Source organism: Cherax quadricarinatus, chromosome 35 (genome assembly GCF_038502225.1).
Source record: "Cherax quadricarinatus isolate ZL_2023a chromosome 35, ASM3850222v1, whole genome shotgun sequence".
Taxonomy (NCBI): Eukaryota; Metazoa; Arthropoda; class Malacostraca; order Decapoda; family Parastacidae; genus Cherax; species Cherax quadricarinatus.
This window is the reverse complement of record NC_091326.1, coordinates 17,393,433-17,415,304: the sequence shown is the minus strand read 5'-3', so window position 1 is coordinate 17,415,304 and position 21,872 is coordinate 17,393,433. Positions and strand designations below refer to the sequence as shown.

The window sequence follows — 21,872 nt, the reverse complement described above, 5'->3', positions numbered from 1 at the left end:
GGGCAGCCTTCCTTTCCTCGTGGACAGACAGCCTTCCCTAGTGGGCAGCCTCCCGTCCCTCGTGGGCAGCCAAATTTGCCTGGTGAGGGATTAAGAGCTCTGGTGACGTAATGGGTCGTACCTGCTAAGATTTCCCATACCATGGGGATGGGACCATGACTGAGGAGACGGGTTAGGACCTACTCCCCTGAGTTTGTCCTGAATAGAAACCAGTTTCCCAGTTTCTCAATCCCAGAAGTTAGGTCTTTATCAGGTTTAAAGCCTAGCGACCACGTGACATCTATAAGGCCGCAGGTAACTTTTACATAGTAATCAAGGATACTTAAATCTCTAACGTGAGGATTAAGTTTAATAGATTTATAATTCACTACAAACCCAGTAAGGCCTTCTCTAGGGTTATGAGAAGGGCTAAACCCGCAGGGGTCATACAAAGCCTGGGAAGTAATTAGGTTTGATCCAAGGGAAGGGTAGCTTCAGTTTGTTAGATTGAGAGCTCCTCCCCAGAATCAAGACACCCGCCATCTTGAAGAGCTGAAACAGTAAACCTTTGAAGACACAGAATTCCAATTATTTTAAATAATTATATTCATGGGGAACGCCAAACCCGTAGGGATCGTACAACTTTTGAGAAATGGGAGGTAATCGGGTTTAATCTAAGGAAAAGGAAAAATTAAATTTCTCGGATCAAGAGTCCCTCACTAGCGTCAAGGAACTTTCCGAATTTTTGTTTTTAATGATTTATGGGGAGCGCTAAACCTGTAGGGATTATACAGCGCTTGTGTGGGGGGGGAGGGATGGAAGGCATTCAGGCTCAATTGAGGGAACTGGAGTCCAGATCCAATTCCCTAGATCAAGAGCCCGTCACCAGCGTCAAGTAACCTCTCTTAAGGAATGTGCAACTTATCCACTTTCAACAAAACTGTTTACGTTCCGAGGCATAAAACTAGTGACGTCATCGCAAGTGTCAATACATAAAAAAAAAAATATATGAACTTGACAGTTATGACCAACAGTGTCAGCTGCGTCTTGGTGGCATGAAGCAGGATATTCTTCCCTGCTATCATTACAATCAAAACTAAGCGCTAAACCCACAAGGGTTATACGGTTTGCTCCTTCATCTTCAAGGAATTGTGCATAATTATATTTAGGAGGCAGTGACAAACCCGTAGGAGGCGTACAGCATCTAAGATAATGGGAGGCAATCAGGTTCAATCCAAGAAAAAGGGAAGATAGGTCCAACTCCTTGGATTAAGAGCCCCCCTCACCAGCATCAAGTCACCTCACTTGAGGGGGAATCATGCGTAGAACATTGTTCAAGGAATCATGTGTAGAACATTGTTCAAGGAATCATGTGTAGAACATTGTTCAAGGAATCATGTGTAGATCGTCACTTGTTCAATAAAACATTTCACCTTTACATCATTTTTCACAAGCAAAATATAAGAAATATTAACACCAGTAGTAGTAGGAGGGAATATATTCAAACAGTTGAATAAATTTTATAGAAAGAATTTACTGATATAAATAACATTCTTCTTACACAATATTTGGACATGTAGAAACATACAAAACGTAAAAATATACATCATACATCTATGTCATCTATACATTTAGGACAGTAAATTGAAGGAAATCGACTGAAATAGGAAACAATATGAAAAACTTTAACATTGTCAAGACTTCATGAAAAATAGACTAGAAACCAAATGAACATAGCAAGGAAAAAATCCTTCACAAAGCCTATAAATATTTAAAGTTTCAAACAATATAAGGAATGGACTATGAATGCAAAAAGCCAAGCCGACTAGCGTGGTCCAGGGCGATAAAGCCCACTATCTGTGACCCGAGTACAGGTCAGTGGAATAGTAGAGGAAACTGACAGTGGCGCCCCTCCCTCCCTCCACCTGGCCGGCTAGCCAGCAATGTTAAGAATGACTTGAGACTATAACCTTGAAGGGAGCGATACCTTCCTCTAACATATGTTTTCACCTCCCCGGGAAATCCGAGACTAGAGCAGCGACTGGACACTAACATTAGCCAGTCGTAATAAGAATAAATAGAGGTAGAGAAGAAAAAATCCTTTGGAAATGTTCGTTTGACTAGGTATAATATATAAAAACAAGCATGGAATATAATTAATGTAAAACTGTACAAGCAGATCTATGACACTAATAAATAACAATCTCTCTTTTTCTCTCTGAGTTAAAAAGGTAGGCTCAATACCTTTGATTTAAGAGTCCTTACACTAAGTCAGTTTCACCAGTATGAGCGGACTAACTTTGGCTTGAGTCACAGCACCATCAATGGGGGTTAGCGGGGGGGTTGGAGCCGAACCTCGCGTCTATAAACCGTTGAAACCTCTAATACTGGCATCTCCTTATCGGCGGAGATGGCATACTAGCACAGGAGGTTCTGAAGAACGGCAGCCAACCCAGCACACTCGGAACAGCCTCATCCTAGGCTCACCACTCCACAATCGCCCACAGAACTCCCTAGGCTATACCTACAGTAGCAGGCGCTGAGACACGCCATACGGGAGTAGGTCCTAAGGAATGCCGTACAAGAGCAGGTCTTGAGGAATACCTATAACAGTAGACCCTGAGGAACACCATACAGGAACCGGTCCTAAGGAACACCATACAGGAGCAAGTCCTGTTGGGTTGCACCTACAGCAGCAGGCCCTGGGCGACACCTTCGTACGGGTAAGGGTGGAACAGGTTAAACAACATGGCGAAGAGCGTACACGCCGCATAAACTCCCAGGGCGACCCACCACAGGAGCTGTTCATGAAGACGCTGCTCGAAGTTCTTGAGAACTACTAATCCGAGTGTGAGCCCCGCTAACGCCCCAGTAAGGTGAGCCACATAGGACACCGGGAGTCCCACAGTCTCGTGAGCGTACCGGTCGTAGATGGCGAAACCCACATCGGCGCTCGCTGAAAAATAAACATGGTGGTCAACGCCTATGTACACAAGAATCCCTTAAGAAAGTAAAATCATTCCAAATAACTGTACACCGAGGTATTCAGTACATATAGAAAGGAGATGTACTGAATCTGAAATATCTATCCACATCGGCATAAAAAAGGCTTCACATCTCTTTCTAGCACGGTAGTGGCATCATTTCAACAAGATTACAGAACTGTTTACGTCAATTAATAGCCAGTATTAGACTTACCTACAAAGAATACGCCGATGAGTCGTAGGATGCCAAACTGCATGTTGTTATAATTTATTAGTACGTTGGCCAGATGCGCTGCCAACAGGGCGTACACGCCTCCGGACGCCCCCACCAGGTAGACGTCGGCGTCGAAGACAGAGGTGCCCAGCGAGCCGGCCAGAACCCCTGCTAGGTACACGGTTCCTATACGTGCAGACCCGTGTACCATCTCCAGTGGCAGGCCCACCAACAGTTGCACCAACAAGTTGAACGCTAAGTGCACCCACCTACACAAAGAAAACAACAAATTCTCCTCATCGAACAAATAAAATAGTGTCCTCACAAATAAAAGAAAACGAGTTTCGGTGTCCGTATCACATTAATTGCCCATATTACTGAATATTTCCAAACTAAAAAATCTAACCCCCTCCCTCTACACAGGCAAAACATTTATCAATTACTCAAGTCAGGGAAAATACATGATTTTTTTTCAGTTACAAAAGTGTTAGAGGCTGGTAGAACTCTAGAACTTACCCTGCGTGTAGGAAGGCGTAGAATATAAACCTCCAGACGTGATGCCGCTTGTCAGGTCTGTATATAAAAAGAGAGTCGACAGCAACGGGACCCGCCACGTTCATTTCACCCGTCGTCACCGTGTAATACGCAAACACTCCTAACTGAAACAAAAAATGTAATTTTAAAATACTGTTCCTGTTTATGAAGAAAGAATATTTTTGAATGCAAGATAGTGAAGAATTAATACATTTTTATCAAGATACCAGGTCTTAGCACTGACTGGCCTACACGATCACAAGTAGCTACCACAACATGTACTACTGTAGCTGAATCTTCTCGCCATCTCTATAAACTTAATACTAGGTTATTTGCTCGAGTAACAGCTTCTACTACCAGAACCAGCTGAACTATTCTTGCTTGAACTATTCAAGTTTCTAAACACGGAAGAAGTAGCCAGACCGTACTTCGTCCTTCTAATAGGTTTTTCTGGTACCTGCTTTTGCTTTGATGGTACATCAGCAGCTCGACAGTATTGTCAGTGTTGTGCGCAAACTTCCTAAGCGACCAAAACTAGGATTCTTTCTATCTACTTTAACGTCATTCTCAATGATAAATGGAATATATTAATGGAAACTTAGAAATCAGAGGTTGATTCAGGAGCATGGAGGGCAGCCGGCATACCTCTCTTACCCCCGATGGCGCCACCAAACCAGCTGATGTCATGCAAAGGGAGAAACCCTTGCCAAGCTGCGCGCCACGCCACTAACACCGAAATTTCGACCCATTTTTACACAGCTTCCCGATAAGCTGTGTCCATCAGTGTTGGGTAGTGTTTAGAGAGGTAGGATCGAGGATGATGGTAAATCGTATCAAGAATGAATGTTATAATGTTTATTCAAGTTAGGCTACAAAACACGTGTCACATCCAGAAATAAACGTGAATGCAGTTAGTGGTTGCGAGAGGCCGGGTCATGAGGTAAAGTATGGCGGGGAAACCTCACCTTGAGCGAACCCATCTCTCACCTGACCCTGAACCACTACAACCTTCCATCTAATTCTACGTGGAAGAAAACAATGATACGAAACATGGACGGAAGTGCCACTGGGTGGGTGGAGCAGGCGGCAGAGTACAGCTGGCACCCACCAAGCCTGGCACGGTCACCCGTGCCGGCACCGTCGCTCGGGGCCTCCGCCGCCGCACGCGGGGGTGTCTAGCCACTATCGTGTGGTCGCTGCCTAAAGTTTAGAGGTGGGGTAGCCAAGTCTACTGGGACGCGCCCTAATACCCAGGCAGCAGAATCCGACAAGTGCGACATCGTCGGCTTTTTGCCGGTGGCGGCGCGTGCCTGGCAAGACGGAAGACGACCACAGGACCACCCAACCCCACCCGGACCCCGGCAACATACTAACCAATCAAGTCAGAAAAACTGCTGTTTCTCGCACGTTTCGAGGTCAGTACACGAAAATCACAGCCCAGGAGTAGGTTCTCCCTAACGTGAACGAATATAGATATAATATTTTTGGACATGAAGTGTCACAGTAACAAGAGACATTGTACAGCAGAGAAGACTTATTCAACGAACTTTATACTGGTCACATGGTGTTCTTTAAGGCAGTGGCATGTTAGGGAAGGATCTATTCCTATTATTATTATTTGTGGATGAAGTGAAGGTAATGCATACCCTACACACACAAGATTCTCCAACGACGCTGAACAAAGTGGAAAATATGTAAGCCACATGTAGTAAATGAGAGTCGAACCCTGATAAATGCAAGGTGATAAGAAAGGGAGAGGTTTAACTGTATTTTTTTCATACTTCTCCCATCCACACTGCTCTTACAACACACAATTAACCCACGAACTGGAGATAAAAATTACTGATCCTTCGACCCGCCCAGCACCATTATTAAGTTTGAAGTCCATTTTATAAATGCCCCAGGACTGACAAACGTCGAGTTTTCATCTCTAAATGTTAGCTGTGAGGAGCCTTTAAGAACCTCGACAATGATATTATACACCAATCCGAAGACAATACTGGAGCATGCATCACCTGTATGGGCAAATCCACCACATAAATCTTATGTAGATGCAGGACAGGGTAGGTTCAGTGAGATATCTCAACACTAAGACACATTAACGTGCTACCAGGGCTTGCTTGCTTACTTGACCTGTGTATTCATGCGTTACCATCCTAATGGATATGGGGACGGGGGGTGCACAAACTGGCTACATCAGCGGAAAAATATAAAATCTAACGAACGGAAAATACTTTAAGAGCCAACAAAGGTTGATGTGAAACTGAAAGGAACGAGTCCAAGAAAAGCTGACAGCAATAAAATAAAAAAAGTTTTTATAATGAACCCCCTAGAACTAGGGTTGAACAAATGGAATGGGGTGGAAAAGAAGCTTCTGGATAAGAGTTCAAATGCATATCACAGCCCATCATATTACTGATATACAATACTGACAATCTGAAGAACAAGACATGCACAACTCTTTGGTAACTAAATGCTAAAAGTTTCCATCTACACTACAAGTTTCTTCGATCAAATACAAGCTTGAGGGGAATGGCCACCACCTACTAAAGCTAACGGACTGATCACGTCAAAACTACTACTGCTGTTACCAGTGTATACTAGCCCATTCGACTGAAGCCTGTTGTACATGCAAAAAGTCTGAGCAATAAAGACACTGAAGCGTTGTACATATATTCTTCATGGCAGCCCGTAAAGATCTAAGAGTCCTCATACCGGATGATTTGTTAAGGAAGCGGTGTGTCGAGCCGGAGGCCTACCCCACGAACATAGTACAACTCCACTCACCTCTTGTTGATACAACTTAGTTCGGCCCATCTATAAGAACAGAGGTTATAGTCGTTTACCAGAGTAAGCTGTCATTATGAAGGATATGAGCTTATATTTTATTTTCATTCATATTAGCTCACTCCCATTCACTCGTCATTTACTACAAAAAAATACGAAGTTATTTTCGTCACAAAAAAGCGTTATGCCCGTGGGTCCTTCAGTGCCAAACATCAACAAAAGGTAGAGACAGGACCACACCCAAAGACAAGACGTGGTATTGAAACTCGAGTTAAAATTAGTCCAACGGGGAGGCTAAAACTGCACCAGCAAACCTGTTGGCGCACCCAGTTATTTATTCCATGTTTACTTGCCCAGATGAAAAATGAAAGAGTCATTCTAGAGAGGGTATAGATATTAATGGAGTAGTGTCATTACTCAGACGTAGCCGCTAGGCAAACATCCTGATTAGTGACATTCACGTTCCATAACAAGCTTTTATTTTGAAGTTTCGCGCTGTGAAGAGCTTTATGATGAAGCTAACAGAGAAACTATCACAATAAAAGCTCGTTCTTCAACGTGTGTGTTTTCTTGATGGTTCACTCGTCAGGAAGCAGTCTCGTGATACCAGTGCTAATCAGCTGACATTCTGACCTACCCCAGCTAGCTTTTACAATCCACTCCATAAAAGGACCACCACAAGTGGACCATCAAAGATGAAATCCTTACAGGTATCCTAAGTAACGTCTTTCTCCATTAAAACTGTGGGTAGTAGGCTATTCTGCTCCAGCGAGGGTGAAGACTGACACGAGCGAGGCGCCAACACGTGCCCACAAACATTAATGGTATACAATAACCAAAAGTTGATGAACCAGATGTGTGCAACACCTGGATAACTATTATTTTCAGAATAATAAAACCCAGGTGTTGCACGTGTATCGAAATGCCCACTACTTTAGCCGAACATTCTTCTAAAGAAGTTCCATTGCTACACTTTGCAAGTCTCTGCGTAAGTCACAAAGCATGAAAACTAGATGCAAGCAAAAAAACTCAACCTACACCATGACACGGAACGAAATGACAAAAAAAAAAAAAATTAACTGGAGCAGAACGCCTAGAGGAAAACTGGAGCGACTTGTGTTGGTGGTCAATAAGGAGGTTCAGAGGGAGGTACCGGCCTCACCACACTAGTTTCACGCTCTCCACCTCACCCCCTTTCCCTCAACGACCCCCGTCTACGTCACCCTTTCAACGCTCCCCCCTCCTCTCAACGCTGCTTTCTATTCGCTCACTGTTACATTATACAGAAAAAACTCACTGAATTATAATGTCAATACAAAAAAGTCTGAATAGAAATATAGTTGGTAGACTAGATTACTAAATACGGCGCCTGCCCCTCCCCCTCAGGTGTTTGCCGTAAAGAAACGTGACTAGGTTTGATGTGGGTGTTCGGGGAGGAGGAGGTGGAGGTGTGTGGGAATAGGGAGGTGTGTAGGGGCGTGTGGGAAGGTAGGGGCGTGTGGGAAGGTAGGGGCGTGTGGGAAGGTAGGGGCGTGTGGGAAGGTGTGGGCGTGATGGGAAGTGCGTGGAGTGTAGGCTAGTGGTTACACAGTACTTAACACGCCCGCCTGACCTGCTGACCGGAGGTTTCCTCTTGACAATAACGGAATGTAACACTGAAGAGATGCACCTCTATTGTACAGTAGCACACACTGCTACAACACTGCCAGGTGATGGTAGCACACTCAAGAGTATGGCAAAACACACTATTAGGCGCGGTAGTCTTAATAAACCATATAATCTATTAATCACTATTACTTTTATATTACCCAGCATTATATTTCTAAAATGTTTAGTGCAGCGCTGTATAGCCCTTGTGGCTTAACGCTTCTTTTTGATTATAATAAAATAATAAAATGTTTAGCCATGATGGTGATGTATGTACCACGTGCGTCTGCCTGCATGGTACACATCTCTATACTTGTGCAGTTGTTAGCGCACCCCATGACAGTCGGAACGCGGCGGCGCATAGTTCTGTAGGTTAACATAACCTGGGCTCTCTTACACTCCAAATATTACTGCATCGAACTCGTGTTTGAAATTCATCACAGGTGGACAGTGACCTCAACGATATTCATGCGGGTGCTGACTGACTGTTACTATCATTGGCAGACAGCCACCATCCAAGTAGGACTGATGGACTATCATTGGCAGACAGCCACCATCTAAGTAGGACTGATGGACTATTACTGGCAGACAGCTACCATCAAGGTACGATTGATGGACTATCACTGGAAGACAGCCACCATCCAGGTATGATTGATGTTCTTTTCTATATCAAGACAAATCTTGCTAACTCGGATTATCCATCTTTACTTTTCTGTGCGTTTACTAATAATTCTTATTTCTGTATCACTGTAATTCTAATTTAGGAGGACTGATGTGAGAGCAGGCCCAGGGAACTTAAACCCTGGGAACCATTAACATATACAGTATAACGTTCAGTTAAGCATGTAGTGCATACGAATGACTAACCAGCCAACACACTGCATACTTAGGCAGATGGCTCTGATACAATATGATAATGAGTAAGTAGCTTAGCATCTGTGGGTATCAGTTAGCGTGAGACAGCAGGCGCGCGCTGAGGCAGGTATGTGTGGCGTGTGTACGTCCCAGCTACCTCGCCACCCAACTGACGGGGTACACGTGTAGTTGAAGCTGCTACGGTCAGGTCAGCTGCTGGTGATACCAGACACGAGGGACGGGACGCCCGTTCAGGCAGGCCGGGGACACCATCTGGACGTAATCAACTTGCAGAAATACTCGACGGTGTGTGTCGTATCAATAGAAGTGGACAAAAAGGCTTGTGACAACCTGGTGTGAGCGTGTGAGGCTGCAGGCAGAAGCGTGCCTCCGCCAGCTGCTTCTGCTTCTTCTGCTTCCAGCTAATCTCTCAAACATTCAAAAGTGTAATACACTATTACATTTCCTTCCCCGTGTCCCTCTCACCGCATTACATCCCACCACAACTGTCGTACATCCACTTCCAGGAATACAGAAACAAATAATTCAATAATTGAACGGTCTGAAGACGGGGGGGGGGGGGTGGGGGGTGGAAATGCGGAACGCACGCTGGAAGCAGCTGGGACAAGGCGCACTGACCACCACACCCTCTCATACGCTCGCATGCCACCTGACGCACGACACGGAGGTACCACGCGCACCTCGCTTTGCTGGATTAACCACAGCCAGGATAGGATGGGATCATTTGAGATAAGCTGCGCTGGATTAGGCTTCCATACAAACTTTGCTTCCCTGGATCAAGACAACAGCTCGCTGCTACCACACATTCAACTCTTAATAATACAACGTCCTTAACACATCTAACCCGAAACGCCTTAAAAATACATGTGATATATTCGGCGTGAAGCTTGGAAAATAAAACCTGAATACAGAGTATCTTACGAGTGACATTCATGGAACACAAAAATTACCGAGACACAGGAAAGAGCCTAAATCCTCTCAGCCACAGAACATACAAGTGAGAGGCTTGATCAAAGAAAATGGCAGCTCTAATCCTTTGGATCAAGAGCCCATCCCCAGCATCAAGGCAACCCCCCACTCTTGTAGGGACAATAAGGAATAAAGAAACCGAACACAAGGAACCAAAGATTACTTAAGATTAGTAACCTCGAAGGATTATGGGAAGCGCTAAACCCGTAGGGATTATACAACGCCTGTGGAGGGGATGGGGAATGGAAGGCATTCAGGCTTAATTCAGGAAATTGGAGCACAGATCTAACCCTCTGAAGAGTAATGACCCAGGATAACCCGAGAGAGACAAGCACGTGACGCATCAGTCCCCCCCCCCCACCTTTTTTTTAGGTCCTTCCCCAGGATGCGACCCACAAGTGCCGAACTTCTAAAGTATCAGTGTACTGATAGGTAACACGGGAAGCAAGAGTTACGAAACTTGTCCATACGTCTATCCTCGCCCAGGATTCGAACCGGGTCCTCTCGGTATGAGGTTCATGAACATGACACTCAAGGCTGGTATAAACCTTGGTAATAAATACCGACAAATTGGTTTAGAAAGACGTGAGCAAACACTAGGACATATTTATTATAAGACGTTTAGATCCTGGGACCTTGATCACTTCTAACATACAAAGGTTAATACAGTATATATAGACATTCTTCATGTCACTGTCACTCATCTCACTACACCTATATATACTGTCTTTTTACGCGTCTCACTCTCCACCTATATTTACTGTCTTTTTAACCTCTGTATGTTAGAAGTGATCAAGGTCCCAGGACTGAAACGTTTGGTTATAAAGATGTCCTAGTGTTTGCCCACGTGTCTTTCACTCAGTGGAGGTGTTCGAGGGTAAATCTGCACAAATTAACAAGCATGTGCAACTAACTTCACTTAGGTTATTACAACATTTGTTTGATCGTGGAGCTCACAAATTAGCATTCCAGTCCCTGCCAATGGAGGCAGGGGATGGGCAGCAGCTGAAGCAGGGGTGGGCAGGTACAGGGCGTAGTGGGCAGGCAGGAGCGGATATAACAAGCAGGCAGAGGAAGCGACCAGGACAATAATCAGGCTGGAGATGTAGATGAGTGAGGCCAGAGAGTACTCACTCCCCCAAGCTTATTACGGGCAAGAGAACACTGGAGGGCCGGGGGAAGAGGGTTACCTGCACCAGAGATAGGTTAGGGAAGGAAGGAGAGGGCTTGGGGAAGGAAGGAGAGGGCTTGGGGAAGGAAGGAGAGGGCTTGGGGAAGGAAGGAGAGGGCTTGGGGAAGGAAGGAGAGGGCTTGGGGAAGGAAGGAGAGGGCTTGGGGAAGGAAGGAGAGCTGTGGAAAGAAGAATTAAACAAAATGCAAAAAGGAAGTAGTGAGCGAGTTCCTGGAATGGGGAAACTTAAGTACACACTCACACAAGATTCATATTGTTTTTTCATCCTAACGACACCTCAGGGTAATTTATACGTCGTGATTAAATCTCCTTGCTCTGCATTACTTCAGTGTTGATAAGTCTCGTTCATAAAGGTGAAGAATTAGATGTGTGTAATATCTGGGTATTTTATTGTAGACATTTCGCAATCCAGTGGCTTTATCAATACAAATTTAAGGACATAACTGAATTTGTACTGATAAAGCAACTGGAGGGCGAAACGTCTTCAAATAAAGATACCCAGATGTTGCACTTGTGTCTAATTCTTCATCCTGTCGGTATTGTATACCAGACATGTACAATGTTCATAAAGGTATTCGTTACAGCTGTTGAACCTCACCTCTGGTACCTGTATCGTGGAGACTTAGACTTTAAGCTTCTTTACGTGCTGGGCCAGGTGAGAGATCCCCACACTAGCGCTGCGTACTCGAGGACTGGATCTTAGCTTGTTAGGTTTAACGCTGATCGACTAAACGAGGGTCATTCAAACTAATTCTATTCTAACTAACGCCAAGAAGACATTCATCCCCAGTATACAACAGTATACCGAGTTGTATGTACACTGTGATAAATGTGTTTATACCTTGCTGGCTGTTGTATGAACATTGGGATATATAACTGTGTATATCCTTCTGTTACAATTATCAGCCTTCCATAGGATGCTGAAGTTAGTGCGTGTACTTCAGAGGACAGAACTGGCTGTACTCTTCAATCCTTTAAATTTCAATTTTCAACTCGTGGTACAATGATAAACCCAAAGTTTACACAGTGCCAGGAGAATGGGAGGTAATAAACCTTGATTCAAGGAAGAGGGTGAGGGGGGTGAAGGCAGCTGTAACTTCTCGGATCACGAGTCCTCACTAGCATCAAGGAACTACCATCTCTCTCTCTCTCTCTCTCTCTCACACACACACACACACACACACACACACACACACACACACACACACACACACACACACACACACACACGTACGTACGTTTCTTTGACTGCCACCGAGTTTTTATACGAGGCAAGTATTGTGCGTCACTGGTCGCCTTTTCCAAGCTGTCGTTTCCAATACCTTGCACTTGCATAGGTTCAACTCTTAGCAGCCGAGAGAGAATGTGCAGCTTCACCATGACAACTTTTCATCTATTAGAGCGTTATCGCACCTGGATAATTTTATGAAGTTCTAACAAGAACTAATGGCATTCTCACAAGAAGCTTGTTATGCAGCCTCTGCCTTTCCTTCATTATATCATTATGTTCTAGCACACCATCATTCTTGTAACCTTTACGACTCTTCCCGCACTTTCCAACAGTCATGTTAAATTCCTATCCACCTGGACAGTATTACATCAGTATAAGAACTCAGCAGGTACGACAGCTTCAAAGGATTTGTCCGGGCAGTACTGTAGTTACTATTACCTGTGAATTACCCTCTCTACACCGACCCGTAATGTTGAGGGAGCAGGGCGAGAACGAGAGGACCAAAGGGACAATGTGAAAGGAGAATGAGAGGTGTGAAGATGGAGTGACGGAGTGGGGATGAGGGTATAGGGAACAAGCATGTAAACATGTCCTGACAATCTGCACTCAGCAGCGGAAGCCCCCCTCCCCCCAGACGTTAGTATATCCCCTCCTAAACCTCCAAATCCCCCACGTGACCTGCAGCTCAGTGATATTACAACATTCGACACAACCGATTAGCGTCTCAATCTACAACCGATTAGTCCTGGGTTCGAATCCTACGCAGAACAAGATGTGCAAGTCTCACACTTGTAACCCCTATTCATCTGGCAATAAATAGGTGCTGGTACGATCATACAAGACCAGAATATGACTAGAGGGGTGACAATCACAACGTAGCAAATGATTAGATAGAGGGGTTGCTTGAGACGCCAGGAGCAGTAGATGTGACATTTACGGAGCACTGATAGCAATAGCAAAAAAATATAAAACACGCACAATAAAAACAATTAGAAAAAAAAAACTTCGAACAAACACTCAACACAAATAATATCGTAATATCGCACCAAGTTAAAACAACCAGCATAAGTTAAAATTGTCAAAAAGACTCCTAAAAGTTCCACGAGGTCCCTACAGTTACTTCGGTAATTATAAAAAAAAAAAAAAACACTGAAGGTGCTCGAGGTGAAGACAAGTTCATCACTGTGATCTTCCAATTGTATCAGCTGTTTATTACAATAATTTGCTCACTACAGAGGTCAGATTCATCTTGCACTGATGTACGGTCTTATTCTTCAACAACCTGAGAGCCTAATGTGCGAGAGTGACTACTTCGCTCACTGCATATTAGGAAATTACTGGCTTGGCAATAGTTGCAGAAGGGGTGAACAAACTGGCCTCTCCAATACACAAATAACCCGCACACGGGAGAGAGAGAGAGAGAGAGAGCTTAGGACGACGTTTCGGTCCGACTTGGACCATTTACAAAGTCCAAGTCAGACCGAAACGTCGTCGTAAGCTCCTCTCTCCTATGTGCGGGTTATTTGTGTATTGTTCCAGTCACGGTATTGTGCCTTTTTTTGTTATTTTTTCCTTGCCTCTTCAAGCCAATAATTCGTGACTTTTTTAAAAAAATAACATACCCGAGTAGCACCTGCCTAGCATGGGTCGGTGTCAGTGATATTAGCACCTGCCTAGCATGGGTCAGTGACAGTAGCACCTGCCTAGCATGGGTCGGTGTCAGTGATATTAGCACCTGCCTAGCATGGGTCAGTGACAGTAGCACCTGCCTAGCATGGGTCGGTGTCAGTGATATTAGCACCTGCCTAGCATGGGTCAGTGACAGTAGCACCTGCCTAGCATGGGTCGGTGTCAGTGATATTAGCACCTGCCTAGCATGGGTCAGTGACAGTAGCACCTGCCTAGCATGGGTCGGTGTCAGTGACAGTAGCACCTGCCTAGCATGGGTCGGTGTCAGTGACAGTAGCACCTGCCTAGCATAGGCGAGTATCAGTGGGTACAGTACCTGCCTCGCATGGGTCAGTGGGTATAGTACCAGCCTAGCATAGGTCACTGGGTATAGTACCTGCCTAGCATGGCTCAGTGGGTATAGTACCAGCCTAGCATGGGTCAGTGGGTATAGTACCTGCCTAGCATGGGTCAGTGGGTATAGTACCAGCCTAGCATGGGTCAGAAGGTATAGTGCCAGCCTAGCAGGGTCAGTGGGTATAGTACCAGCCTAGCATGGGTCACTGGGTATAGTACCTGCCTAGCATGGGTCACTGGGTATAGTACCTGCCTAGCATGGGTCAGTGGGTATAGTACCAGTCTAGCATAGGTCAGTGGGTATAGTACCAGCCAAGCATAGGTCAGTGGGTATAGTACCAGCCTAGCATGGGTCAGTGGGTATAGTGCCAGCCTAGCAGGGTCAGTAGGTATAGTGCCAGCCTAGCATGGGTCAGTAGGTATAGTGTCAGCCTAGCATGGGTCAGTGGGTATGCTACCAGCCTAGCATGAGTCAGTGGGTATAGTACCTGCTTAGCATGGGTCAGTGGGTATAGTACCTGCCTAGCATGGGTCAGTGGGTATAGTACCTGCCTAGCATGGGTCAGTGGGTATAGTACCTGCCTAGCATGGGTCAGTGGGTATAGTACCTGCCTAGCATGGGTCAGTGGGTATAGTACCTGCCTAGCATGGGTCAGTGGGTATAGTGCCTGCCTAGCATGGGTCAGTGGGTATAGTGCCAGCCTAGCATGGGTCAGTGGGTATAGTGCCTGCCTAGCATGGGTCAGTGGGTATAGTGCCTGCCTAGCATGGGTCAGTGGGTATAGTGCCTGCCTAGTATGATCAGTGGGTATACTACCAGCCCAGCATGGGTCAGTGGGAATACTACCAGCTTAGCATGAGTCAGTGGGTATAGTACCTGCCTTGCATGGATCAGTGGGTATACTACCAGCCTAGCATGGGTCAGTGGGTATACTACCAGCCTAGCATGATCAGTGAGTATACTACCAGCCTAGCATGGGTCAGTGGGTATACTACCAGCCTAGCATGGGTCAGTGGGAATACTACCAGCTTAGCATGAGTCAGTGGGTATAGTACCTGCCTTGCATGGATCAGTGGGTATACTACCAGCCTAGCATGGGTCAGTGGGTATACTACCAGCCTAGCATGGGTCAGTGGGTATAATACCAGCCTAGCATGGGTCAGTGGGTATACTACCAGCCTAGCATGGATCAGTGGGTATACTACCAGCCTAGCATGGGTCAGTGAGTATACTACCAGCCTAGCATGGATCAATGGTATACCAGTCTAGCATGGATCAGTGGGTATACTACCAGCCTAGCATGGGTCAGTGGGTATACTACCAGCCTAGCATGGGACAGTGGGAAAACTACCAGCTTAGCATGAGTCAGTGGGTATAGTACCTGCCTTGCATGGATCAGTGGGTATACTATCAGCCTAGCATCAGAGTATACTACCAGCCTAGCATGGGTCAGTGGGTATAATACCAGCCTAGCATGGATCAGTGGGTATACTACAGGCCTAGCATGGGTCAGTGGGTATACTACCAGCCTAGCATGGATCAGTGGGTATACTACCAGCCAAGCATGGATCAATGGGTATACTACCAGTCTAGCATGGATCAGTGGGTATACTACCAGCCTAGCATGGGTCAGTGGGTATACTACCAGCCTAGCATGGATCAGTGGGTATACTACCAGCCTAGCATGGGTCAGTGGGTAAACTACCAGCCTAGCATGGATCAGAGGGTATACTACCAGCCTAGCATGGGTTAGTGGGTATACTACCAGCCTAGCATGGGTCAGTGGGTATACTACCAGCCTAGCATGGGTTAGCGGGTATACTACCAGCCTAGCATGGGTCAGTGGGTATACTACCAGCCTAGCATGGGTCAGTGGGTATACTACCAGCCTAGCATGGATCAGTGGGTATACTACCAGCCTAGCATGGGTCAGTGGGTATACTACCAGCCTAGCATGGGTCAGTGGGTATACCAGCCTAGCATGGATCAGTGGGTATACTACCAGCCTAGCATGGATCAGTGGGTATACTACCAGCCTAGCATGGGTCAGTGGGTATACTACCAGCCTAGCATGGGTCAGTGGGTATACTACCAGCCTAGCATGGGTCAGTGGGTATACTACCAGCCTAGCATGGGTCAGTGGGTATACTACCAGCCTAGCATGGGTCAGTGGGTATACTACCAGCCTAGCATGGGTCAGTGGGTATACTACCAGCCTGGCATGGGTCAGTAGTTATACTACCAGCCTAGCATTGGTCAGTGGGTATACTACCAGCCTAGCATGGGTCAGTGGGTATACTACCAGCCTAGCATGGGTCAGTGGGTATACTACCAGCCTAGCATGGGTCAGTGGGTATACTACCAGCCTAGCATGGGTCAGTGGGTATACTACCAGCCTAGCATGGGTCAGTGGGTATACTACCAGCCTAGCATGGGTCAGTGGGTATACTACCAGCCTAGCATGGGTCAGTGGGTATACTACCAGCCTAGCATGGGTCAGTGGGTATACTACCAGCCTAGCATGGGTCAGTGGGTATACTACCAGCCTAGCATGGGTCAGTGGGTATACTACCAGCCTAGCATGGGTCAGTGGGTATACTACCAGCCTAGCATGGGTCAGTGGGTATATTACCAGCCTAGCATGGGTCAGTGGGTATATTACCAGCCTAGCATGGGTTAGTGGGTATACTACCAGCCTAGCATGGGTCAGTGGGTATCTTACCAGCCTAGCATGGGTCAGTGGGTATATTACCTGCCTAGCATGGGTCAGTGGGTATATTACCTGCCTAGCATGGGTCAGTGGGTATATTACCTGCCTAGCATGGGTCAGTGGGTATATTACCTGCCTAGCATGGGTCAGTGGGTATACTCCCAGCCTAGCATGGGTCAGCGGGTACAGTACCAGCCTAGCATGGGTCAGTGGGCACAGTACCAGCCTAGCATGGGTCAGTGGGCACAGTACCAGCCTAGCATGGGTCAGTGGGTACAGTACCAGCCTAGCATGGGTCAGTGGGTACAGTACCAGCCTAGCATGGGTCAGTGGGTATACTCCCAGCCTAGCATGGGTCAGTGGGTATACTCCCAGCCTAGCATGGGTCAGTGGGTACAGTACCTGCCTAGCATGGGTCAGTGGGTACAGTACCTACATAGCATGGGTCAGTGGGTATACTCCCAGCCTAGCATGGGTCAGTGGGTACAGTACCTGCCTAGCATGGGTCAGTGGGTATACTCCCAGCCTAGCATGGGTCAGTGGGTATACTCCCAGCCTAGCATGGGTCAGTGGGTATACTCCCAGCCTAGCATGGGTCAGTGGGTATACTCCCAGCCTAGCATGGGTCAGTGGGTATACTCCCAGCCTAGCATGGGTCAGTGGGTACAGTACCTGCCTAGCATGGGTCAGTGGGTACAGTACCTGCCTAGCATGGGTCAGTGGGTACAGTACCTGCCTAGCATGGGTCAGTGGGTACAGTACCAGCCTAGCATGGGTCAGTGGGTACAGTACCAACCTAGCATGGGTCAGTGGGTATACTCCCAGCCTAGCATGGGTCAGTGGGTACAGTACCAGCCTAGCATGGGTCAGTGGGTATACTACCAGCCTAGCATGGGTCAGTGGGTACAGTACCAGCCTAGCATGGGTCAGTGGGTATACTCCCAGCCTAGCATGGGTCAGTGGGTATACTCCCAGCCTAGCATGGGTCAGTGGGTATACTCCCAGCCTAGCATGGGTCAGTGGGTATACTCCCAGCCTAGCATGGGTCAGTGGGTATACTCCCAGCCTAGCATGGGTCAGTGGGTATACTCCCAGCCTAGCATGGGTCAGTGGGTACAGTACCAGCCTAGCATGGGTCAGTGGGTACAGTATCAGCCTAGCATGGGTCAGTGGGTACAGTACCAGCCTAGCATGGGTCAGTGGGTACAGTACCAGCCTAGCATGGGTCAGTGGGTATACTCCCAGCCTAGCATGGGTCAGTGGGTACAGTACCAGCCTAGCATAGGTCAATGGGTACAGTATCAGCCTAGCATGGGTCAGTGGGTACAGTACCAGCCTAGCATGGGTCAGTGGGTATACTCCCAGCCTAGCATGGGTCAGTGGGTATACTCCCATCCTAGCATGGGTCAGTGGGTACAGTACCAGCCTAGCATGGGTCAGTGGGTATACTCCCAGCCTAGCATGGGTCAGTGGGTACAGTACCAGCCTAGCATGGGTCAGTGGGTATACTCCCAGCCTAGCATGGGTCAGTGGGTATACTCCCAGCCTAGCATGGGTCAGTGGGTACAGTACCAGCCTAGCATGGGTCAGTGGGTATACTCCCAGCCTAGCATGGGTCAGTGGGTACAGTACCAGCCTAGCATGGGTCAGTGGGTATACTCCCAGCCTAGCATGGGTCAGTGGGTATACTCCCAGCCTAGCATGGGTCAGTGGGTATACTCCCAGCCTAGCATGGGTCAGTGGGTATACTCCCAGCCTAGCATGGGTCAGTGGGTATACTCCCAGCCTAGCATGGGTCAGTGGGTACAGTACCAGCCTAGCATGGGTCAGTGGGTATACTCCCAGCCTAGCATGGGTCAGTGGGTATACTCCCAGCCTAGCATGGGTCAGTGGGTACAGTACCAGCCTAGCATGGGTCAGTGGGTATACTCCCAGCCTAGCATGGGTCAGTGGGTACAGTACCAGCCTAGCATGGGTCAGTGGGTATACTCCCAGCCTAGCATGGGTCAGTGGGTATACTCCCAGCCTAGCATGGGTCAGTGGGTACAGTACCTGCCTAGCATGGGTCAGTGGGTACAGTACCAGCCTAGCATGGGTCAGTGGGTACAGTACCAGCCTAGCATGGGTCAGTGGGTACAGTACCTGCCTAGCATGGGTCAGTGGGTACAGTACCAGCCTAGCATGGGTCAGTGGGTATACTCCCAGCCTAGCATGTGTGTACGGCAATATACCGTTGGTCTTATAAACCACAAGAACGTCAGGAAACGACAGTATATAGGTTGTAAATAGAATAAAACCAGCGCATTGAGAGGAAAAAACACCAGTTTCAAGAGTAGGTACAACAAGGCCTTAGACGCCAGGGATAAGCGATATTAGTTTTCACTAGCTCAGAAGTGAGGTCAAGAGCCAGGTTTCGACACCCCAGTAATTAACTAGGAGTGTAGGGAATATCAATCATACACACACACGCACACCGTAAGCAATACCACGTCGACTGAAGTAAAAGGAACGTGTTTATTAAAAGGAAACCTAGCTAGCAAGGAAGCCTTACTGGTCAGGAGGGAAGGCTAGGTAGGACAGGGGAGGCAGGCAGGAAGAGATAAGAGAGGGGGGAAGAGGAGGGGAAGACAGTTCTAGGGGAAGGGGGGTCGCCGAGATCTTACTGGGGTTTCTATTGGTATCAGGTAACTCCAAATTATACCAACCACAGGTTGATTACTTTAGTAGTCACCCAGAAGTTTGATTATCCAGAAATTTAGGGCTATAGTGATCAAGATGATTAGTGTCTGGAGCCTTCAACTTTACTCTCTTGACCTTGTTTCTCCTGGCAAAACTATCAATACTATTAAGTTTGAATCCTCCCAATCGCACCCGCCTCATTAATCCCGGAATTTACTGTATCCTCAACATAAATTCTTAAACCTATAAAAAAAAAGGCAAACCTCTGTACATGCTGTTAGGTAAGTCCCTGGTCAACCCCATGATGAACCCAACTATCATCACTGACCACCGGATAATGAACCTAACTATGGTTTATCAGTTAAACTATGAAAGCATGACACATCTGACAATTATGTCACATACAATGAGAGAGGAAATAAAAGAAATCTGAAGACAAACATAAGGATCAGTAACAATGAGCTGAAGAGCAAGTGTAAGAGGCTCGCAGCTGCTCACAACAGTGTAAAGAAACATGTCAGTGTAAGAGTTCATCAGGTCCACTATAATTCACTACCAAGATCAGTTTAGTTTTTAAAAGCAATAATCCTGGTAATGATAATAATCATGAACCTTTAATCTTTCAACACTGGCCAAAAGGACCTGCCTAGTATGGGCCAACAGGCCTGCTGCAGTGTTCCTCCTTTCTTATGTTCTTAAATATATGTCCCAAGGAAGAGAGTCCAATCTTTAAATACTAGCCAAATATATGTCCCAAGGAAGCGTTTAAAATCTTTCAACGCTGCCTAAACATATACCGAAAAAGGGTGCAATCTTTCAGACCCCCCCCCCTGGTGATGACCATCCTCCAGTACAACACAAGATCTTAAAAGAGCTTGAGAAATCTGTAGGCATATGCGAGGCTTGTAGCAGTGTCAGCCTGCGCTGGGAGACTTGTAGCAGTGTCAGCCTGCGCTGGGAGACTTGTAGCAGTGTCAACTTTATGAACGCGAGGCCACATTTACAATCAAAACGTCCAGATATATACACACTGGGCAGAGAATTTTCAACGTATATATTGTTACTTTTGTCTTATAGTCAGAGTGGAGAAAAGGTGTGAATACTAGCGCATTATGTTTTTATTAGTCGCTAAATCCTACTGGGTCACTCCATGTAAGGAGTTGTGGAAGTTCGATCCTCCGTCCTCGAATCGTAAAACAGACACCACAAGTGTATGGGTGCAGGCAAAATAATAATGCACAAGACAGACCTACGACTACTACTATCAGGTAAGACCCATAAGGGTGAGAGGAGAGAGTGAGGATAGTGGAAGAGAAGTGGAGGAAAGGAATGATTTTGAAGTGAAAGGAAAAGAGCCGGGATAGACCCAGCCGCAGGGAGTTTGTTGACCAAAGTTGGAAAAGTGCTGTTTGTTGTGCTGACTTTTGTTTTCAGTAACGTGGTCAAGCAGACCTAACAGAAGCCCCTTTCCCTTGACACCGACGTTATCCGCTGAGAACTAGCGGGCGCTACACGCTACACCTGTGTGCGCAGATGAAATCATTATGGTAAAGCGAGAGACTCTTCCCAGCTGTCCGGTCTGCATTACTAATTCCTACACTTCCTGTCTGGATAGCAAAGCCGAGGACGGTAAATTAAGAGTCTCTCTGCACTCGACTCCCTCTGGCTCACACGGTTTGCTGTTATCATGACAACTCCTGTAGAACACACCAGCACTCTCCCACCGAGGTCAGGTGACTCAGAAAAAGAGGAAACATTTACTATCATTCACATAATCGCTGTTTTGCCAGAAGTGAGCTGCTATCACGGTTCAGATGACCCTCTCAGCCGCAACATCCTCACCCATTTTTTTTCCAAAGTATAAACACTATACATTGTTCAGTATGGTAAATAAAGTCCCATCACCTCCCCTCACTCATTGCTGCCCGAGACTCGTTACCAAGTTGCAGTTCCTGTCTCCACAGAGATGGTTAAAACAACATTAGAACAGGAAAAGTCGGTCGATGGATCTATAATTTCCTCACTAACAGAACACAGAGAGTAG

The 21,872-nt window shown here is 46.6% G+C and overlaps 1 protein-coding gene across 4 annotated transcripts in view; it reads right to left on the bottom strand.

Annotated features, from left to right (window-relative positions):
• Window positions 1-1,493: 1,493 nt before the first annotated feature.
• Window positions 1,494-21,872, bottom strand: part of LOC128695115 (protein rhomboid) — a 41,188-nt gene continuing 20,809 nt past the window's right edge. For all 4 annotated transcript variants that reach the window (XM_053785533.2, XM_053785531.2, XM_053785530.2 and 1 more), the window contains 3 exons: window positions 3,694-3,836; window positions 3,178-3,446; window positions 1,494-2,935 (listed from right to left, as the gene is read on the bottom strand). In XM_053785533.2, the coding sequence (XP_053641508.1) occupies window positions 2,667-2,935; window positions 3,178-3,446; window positions 3,694-3,836 (681 nt within the window). In that variant the 3' untranslated portion in view covers window positions 1,494-2,666. The remainder of the gene's footprint in view (window positions 2,936-3,177; window positions 3,447-3,693; window positions 3,837-21,872) is intronic.